This window comes from Macadamia integrifolia, chromosome 2, assembly GCF_013358625.1.
Source record: "Macadamia integrifolia cultivar HAES 741 chromosome 2, SCU_Mint_v3, whole genome shotgun sequence".
In the NCBI taxonomy this organism is placed as follows: domain Eukaryota; kingdom Viridiplantae; phylum Streptophyta; class Magnoliopsida; order Proteales; family Proteaceae; genus Macadamia; species Macadamia integrifolia.
This window is the reverse complement of record NC_056558.1, coordinates 15,733,445-15,740,577: the sequence shown is the minus strand read 5'-3', so window position 1 is coordinate 15,740,577 and position 7,133 is coordinate 15,733,445. Positions and strand designations below refer to the sequence as shown.

The 7,133-nt window shown below is 39.3% G+C and overlaps 1 protein-coding gene across 1 annotated transcript; it reads right to left on the bottom strand.

Annotated features, from left to right (window-relative positions):
- Positions 1–2,072: 2,072 nt before the first annotated feature.
- On the bottom strand, positions 2,073–5,718 carry LOC122091551 (lectin-domain containing receptor kinase VI.4). The gene is made up of 10 exons (XM_042661566.1): positions 5,416–5,718; positions 5,213–5,310; positions 4,863–5,112; positions 4,039–4,764; positions 3,686–3,934; positions 3,419–3,582; positions 3,232–3,311; positions 2,998–3,145; positions 2,746–2,895; positions 2,073–2,657 (listed from the first exon to the last, which is right to left on the bottom strand). Exons 1-10 carry the CDS (start codon positions 5,582–5,584, stop codon positions 2,415–2,417), a joined length of 2,277 nt encoding a protein of 758 aa, XP_042517500.1. The 5' UTR covers positions 5,585–5,718; the 3' UTR covers positions 2,073–2,414.
- Positions 5,719–7,133: the final 1,415 nt, after the last annotated feature.

The window sequence follows — 7,133 nt, the reverse complement described above, 5'->3', positions numbered from 1 at the left end:
AGATCAAACACTAGTGTATCTAAAATTTTGCGACTTGGGTTGTCTTTTAACAATGAAGAAAGAAAGATAATGTTGCCACACAAGTATTCTATTATAATTTGGGAGGATTTCTAGGATGACCACTTAAGGGGGTGGGAGGTGGGGGAAAGGATGTCTCAATGACCAACTGTTTCATAATTTTGGAAGGATTTGTTAACAGAGACACATTACAGTCCTTGAAACAGGTCATAGCTGCAGGGAGTTATCAACCCACAACAACAACATATCTGGTTCTGTTTCAGTTGTTAGAGAAGTTCTGGATGGTTGTGAATGGAATAGATCAAAGGTTGAAGGCTCTGGGTAGAACTAATTCTTTTTCAGGTTGAAGTATAAGGTACCATTGATAATTAGAGAAGCTGCCTTACCAAAAAAAAAAAAAAAGATAATTAGAGAAGCTGTGGGTTCTGTTTAACAAGCCCTGTAATTTTTTTTTTTTTCGGTTAACGGACTAACAGATCTGTGTGTGTTATTAGGGATTTCTTTACAGCTATATTACATCTACAGTAGATCTAGCTACCTTCAACAGAAGAGATATTTCTGAATCCATATGTTAAGATTGGTGGTTCTAATAAATGAGAACTGCAATGGAGCGTGATATCCTTTGCAGTTTCCTGGATTTCCTGGGCTGAAATAAATACAGATTTTTGAAAACAAGAGGGAAGGTCTGAGTTGCCTGTGAATGGAATTATTTCAAAAATTTTGAATGGCTTAATGCCTGTCACGACTCACGAGTTTAAGGGGGCTTTATCAATTTCTTTATTGAAGAGAGAGAGAGGCTAACATATGCTACACAGCCTGACAGAGTTCTTTCTTCCATATATAAAAAATGACAACAAATAAAAGGACTTGTATATACAGATTACAGAAAGACATATACTTTAATTTTTTTTTTATTTCATTTATTTTAAAATTTATGTAGAACTAACTTATTGTTGTTATATAATGAAAGGGAAAGGTTCTCTGAGCCGTGTGTCTTTCTCTTTCTCTTTCTCTTTCTCTTTCAATGACCTCACTGCTCTCCAATATACGATACTGCTTTGCCGCACCTCATTGTACACTTCTCTATGTTTGTTGTTTAGAGAACCCGCTCCAATAACAAAATCATGTCATAAGACCTCTTCCACCTACTTGGAAGTGAGAGCTTCATATTCTATATCCACCACAAATTGCTCCAGTCATATAAACTCCCGGTTAATAAGGTATTCTAGATGTGAGTGAGACCTAATAATGAAACCAAATACCTATATGGATATGTGATAATAAATCCTCCACATATCCTTTTCTCTAGTGTCTCCTTTTCCCTTTCACTTTCACTTTCACTTTCCCTTTCCCTTTCCCTTTCCCTTTCCCTTTCCCATGTAAGTGTTGAAGGGGGAGGAAAGGGGAGAGGTCACTTTCCCTTTCCCTAACCCATCCAAGTGTTGAAGGGGAGGAAAGGGGAGGTGGCGAGGGGGAAGTCCATATCCTCTACCCACAGGTTCACCTGAACATATATTTCATGTGTGAATATCGAACACCCAAGGAATGTACATGTAGGGGATCTCAACTCGAAAGAGGCATGGTTTTCCTCGTCTAAAGTCATGGTTCAAAATTTGAATCGGAATCAGTTGAAATCTTAGAAATTTTGAGTTTTTAATCTTAAAACTTGGGAATTTCGCTACAAGTAGTAAGTTTCATTGATTCTACTACTTTACCGAAAGGAAACAGAAGCTTTTTATTTCTTGATTTTATGGGGGGTTGAAGAGAGCTTTCTGCTGAACTGTAATTTCTACTTTTGGGATAAAACTGGTCTACACGTTACTCTAATGGATAAACGCGTACGTGCATGACGGTTGTGTGTGACCATTGACTCCAGGTCGTTAATAGAAAACCTCTCTGGACAAGTCATAAAGTGACTTTTACTGTGGTTTGTGTGGTGTTTGATGGCGCAGTTGACCAATCATAAAGGTGGAATGCTTCCAACTAAAGATGTTAACAGGATCACACACCCAATTCAACAGAAACAGTGGCAGTATGTGTTAAACAAAACTAAATTGAAGGAAGAAACATTCCAGGCAGCCTTGGCTCTTATTATTTCTTCAAATGTAACAACATCAAGCACTGGTTACTTATGCCCACCTCAACAAACACTGTTCCAGCATTTCAACTAATACATTAAGATATCAACCTTTTCTAACAAAGAAGAATCAAAGAGAACTGGTTAATGGTTGCTGAAACCAGCCCCCCAATCAAATTAGTGATTGAGACATGGTCTACAAGGCAAGGAGGAGGGTATAACAGAAAACAACCTCTCATCCAAGATCTACTTGTTGGAAACACAAAAAGGGAAACATGGAAGGGATGAGAAGAATGTACAGAGATTCAAACATTCACAATTAGTCGAAGCTTGACGAGCGGCTCCATCTCCCTTGTAAGTAGTCCTCCAATGATACGCTTTGCTCAATGCTGCTTACAGACAATGAATCATCCTCCACATCAAGCAAAGCAACATTCAGATGGGACTGGATATTAGTATGGGGAAATGATTCTTCATCCTGTGCATCGAACTCCTCTGAAGCATTAACCTCTAGCTTCACCCACTTGGCTACCTCAGGATCACCTTGGAGGAGCTTCAAGACCTGAGGTCAACGGTCAGAAAATTCATTGTGAGGATTAAGGTACTATGTAAAACAAAGGAAGCACAGAGAGGAAGGAGTGATGACTTACAAGGTTCATTCGAGGCCTAGATCGAGGTGAGCGTCTGATACAGAGGGTGGCAGCTAAAACCATCCGCTCCATCTGATCATGGTCATAATTATCCCCAAAGCTTGGATCTAACAACTGGGTGATTTTTCCACCTTCGAGAATTGGTTTTGCCTAAACATGGCCATCCCATCCATTCGCAATTATCAGTTGGAAATTAAAGTTAATAAATAAATTAGTACTAAGGCAACCACACAAGGATGTTCAATGACTTACCCACATAACCAGGCTTTCTTGGCCCTTTGGACAGTCACTGCAGATGGGCTTCCTTCCTGACAGAAGCTCAAGAAGTACAACACCAAAGGCATAGACATCAATCTTGTCATTTACTTTGCCATACATGAAGTACTCAGGAGCCAAATATCTGCCACAAAAGAAATTGTAAAAAACATAATTATATGTTCTCTTAACAGTAAATCACAGGGAAATTGCATTAACAGAAGTTCATACCCAAAAGTTCCTGCAACATCTGTGCATGTTATGTGGGATGAGGAGGCTGAAGCCCATGTAGCAAGTCCAAAATCTGACAGCTGAATCAACAAAAAAGAACAGTTTGAGCAATGGTGGAACAGAATTTAGACAAGCTGCGATGGAAAAGAAGACAAATTAGAAAAAATTTAAAATAAAAATTAAGCACCTGTGGCTCAAAATCATCAGAGAGAAGGATATTTGACGATTTCACATCCCTATGGATCACATTTTGAGAGCTGCCAGTGTGTAGATACTCCAGAGACTCAGCGACACCCAAAGCCACTTTGAACCTCTCTGCCCAACCAAATGCTGAATCGTCCTTCTTATTACCTGATTCAGTGATCAGAAAAAAACAGTAGAAGAAATCAGAAAATGCAACAAGACTGCAATTTGAAATTATATAGTAAACAAAGAAGACCAATTAGTCATCTACCATGAAGATTGTCTTCAAGGCTTCCCCTGGACAAGAAATCATAAACCAAGAGAAGATTGTTGTCCTCAAAGCAGAACCCAAAGAGGGATATGATGTTCTTGTGATGTAAGGTGGTAATGATCTCAATTTCTAATACAAATTCCTTCAACACATTCTCTGACCGCTTTAAAATTTTCACTGCTAATTCCTTTCCATCTGGAAGATGCCCTCTATAAACCTGACTACTCCCTCCTTTTCCAACCAAATTATCTGGAATATATGTATGGATTATTAGAGACAAACCCACAATCAACGAATTAAAGACAGACAACTCAAACAGGTTGATAAAAAACTGGAAAAACCAAAGAACAAACCAGGCTTAAAGTTACAGGTTGCCGACACGAGTTCCTGGTACCCAAATAATCTACATGTGGATGAGTACTTATCGTGGAGACCTTCCAACTCGTTGGGAATGTTCTTAGACCCACAGCAGGGTGAAGATGGAGGAGAATTCGCATTGATCCCTACTGGAACAATTGCTCCGCTCTCCCCATCCAATTTAGTACTACAAACTTCATCAGGCTGATGACTGATTACTTGCTTACAATCTGGATAGACGGCTATTGAAGAAAACCTGCTGGGTAGCCGCATTGCCCACTGAACTACAGAGGCCTGCTTCCCATGGGAGCCCTCCCCAGACTGCCGATTGGACAAAATCGTGCGGCGAAGAATAGGCCAACCAGGTCTCAACTCTGGAATTTCCCGGATCAAAAGCGAGATTGAACTTGAGGCTCCTTCTAGAGTCTGTACAGGCACCACAGCCAGAGAATTGTCTTCGTTCTCATCACCATTAGAGTCTTCTCTGTGTTGTTGATAATCCAGCAAATCAGTGCCAGGTATACAAATTGAACAATTCTGTCTTAGTAAAGTCTCTGAACAATCCAACTCTGCATTCAGTGACTCCACTCCAGAATCCCTACAGGATTCCTGATTAGATAAAGCCGCTGCTGATGCATCCTTTAGTAGCTTATTATTATGATGTTTACTCAATGAGCGCTGAATGGCACACAACAAATTCCTGCGTAGGCTATGGTGTTCTCCTAAAGCCAAAAAATGTTAAAAAGAGAATTCTATTGAGAATTAAGAAGAAACTAAACTAAGCCACAGAAATCTATAAAGGGGAAATCAAAAAAACAACCTCGAGAGCCACTGGAGGCCACGGAAGACGCTTCCCTCTGAAACACAACTTTGCCACTATTAGCGGCAAGAACACAACAATCTTCCGAAAGCTTCCTCGCACAGTACTTTGCAACCGAAACCGAAGACCCAATTGTATGGTGGCTCTTCGAAGTCCCCACAATGACCTTCGTAGCCCCATAAGCTTTCGCTTCTCTCACTATAACTTTCCGAACTGAAGACCCTCTGCAGATCTTAAGCTTTAGATCCACCTTCACAATTTCAACCGAATAACTCTTACAGTCAACCCAAAAAAAAGAATTAAAAAGATAATAAAGGAGGAAATGAAGAGAAATGAAACTGATTTTGAACCTGTTTCAAATTGCAGAAACCTTCATACACAGCAAGTATAGAATCAAAAGCCTTGACCAGCGAGAGAAGACATGATTTCCCATCTTGATCAAGTACATCTAAACCACCAAAAATAGGAAGAACCCAGATACCAAAATGAAATATATCAGATCAAAACCAGACCTCGAAACACAAAATTACTCTATAATAGTCAAGATTCTTACCTGTCTCGCTGAGGCAATGAAGGGCAATAACACGATCGCCTGGTTGAGCGACTTTCACGAGAGCCCAAGTGAGTAACTCTCTACTCTCTCCATCCAATTTCACCCCTACCACCACCGTCCGACCATCTTCGCCGGCGACGGTTTCTTGCTGATCCCTCAACATTTTCATCCCTTCTCTATTCACAAACACCTTCCGATCTCACAAAAAATCTCTCTGTTCCTTCCCGCTCTTTACTGAATCGTTCATGGCTCCACTTCGCTCTGTTATTTCTCTCTCTCTCTCTATGTTATATAACCAAGGCCGAACCGGTACTTCGTCGCTTCGATTTGCTATCTCAGTTTCTGACCAAAAGGAGAAAGGAAAGAACGAGCAAACGGTTATAAATTCAGATGGATCACAACCGTCCCATGGATGGACCTATTGTGGTGGGGTCTACTTAATGGACGATGAGATTATGCGGTATTAGCTTACGGTACTATGGCCCCACTTTCCAAACGAGGAATCGTCAAAGGGAATCTCTTTGTTCAACTCTACTCGCACGCCCAAAGCGCCCACTGGCCATCCTTTTCGAAAAGCTCAAAGAAACAGCTTTAATAAACATTTATTATCTATTATGATTTTTTTTGGTAAATAATATTTATTATGATTACGATAATTAGAATATTTGATTTTTTTTTTTTTTTTTTTTTTTTTTGGGTTGTAAAGAATTAATATTTGATGAATCAGGTAGATTATGTTGTTTTTTAAGCTTAGCCCTACTTTTGGAACGCTATAACTAATCCGGTTCAATTCAAAATCAACCAAACGAAAATAATGTTTTCTGATCTTATGATCTTTTTGCCTAGACATAAAGGGTGGCAAAATGGTGTCTCCACCTAGACAAAACTCAAAAATGAGACTGAATTGATCATTTGGCACCTTTCATGGTTTGGCATTTAACATATTGATTAGTAATTTGATAGTTTCATCATTGGATAAGTTGTGTAATTCTTTGATTTAATTATCCACTTTTGGCTCGAAAGCAATCATGCTTTGCCACAAAATTATGTATTGACATTTCAAAGCGAAGGGTGTCTAATTGTTTTAAGAGGAATGCTAATGGGTGTTCATGTAATAGGGTGGATATCATGAAAGTAGAGAAAATATATTCCACATCAACTAGTAAATGAGAGGGAAAGTAATTAAATGAACCAGAAAACTTTCTCCTGTTCTATTTGACCCCTACCCCACCTTTCCCCAAGAAGCAAGAAGGTCCATCCCATGACCTAATAAAAACCTTGTCACCTGGTGGCATGACTACCAACTATGGTAATGGTTGTATTTCACTCTAGTCTTTGCTTGACATGAATGTTTGTCCATAAGCCACTTGTTTATACAGATGATTCTATACTTGTATAGGTGCTTATATGCTATGCTGGAATTGCATCATCTCTTCCCATCTTTGTGTGCATGGTGATGCATGTGGTTGGAGGGCTTCCAATTGCTTCTAGGAATTTTGTCTGGTATATTTTGTCAAATAGTAAGAGAGATGGGATTATTGGTTCCTTAATCTCAGATAAATTTATCATAAGAAACTAATTAATTTATAAATAAAAAATTAATTATTTAACAATGGATGCACTTTGCGTGCATGGTGATGCCAGCAGTTGGAGGGCCCTCTGGTGCTTTCTAGAAATCGCCTTGTTTGTTTTTGTCAAATGATGAGAGAGATGGGATT

What these genes read in the sequence shown, in the direction of transcription:
- LOC122091551 (XM_042661566.1), bottom strand. Translation starts at nt 5,584, where the DNA reads ATGAAAATGTTGAGGGATCAGCAAGAAACCGTCGCCGGCGAAGATGGT. An exon ending in CTGATGATTTTGAGCCACAG is followed by an intron (nt 3,312 to 3,418) that starts GTGCTTAATTTT and finishes TTGTTGATTCAG; the next exon opens with CTGTCAGATTTTGGACTTGC. An exon ending in GATGTTGCAGGAACTTTTGG is followed by an intron (nt 3,146 to 3,231) that starts GTATGAACTTCT and finishes CTTTTGTGGCAG; the next exon opens with ATATTTGGCTCCTGAGTACT.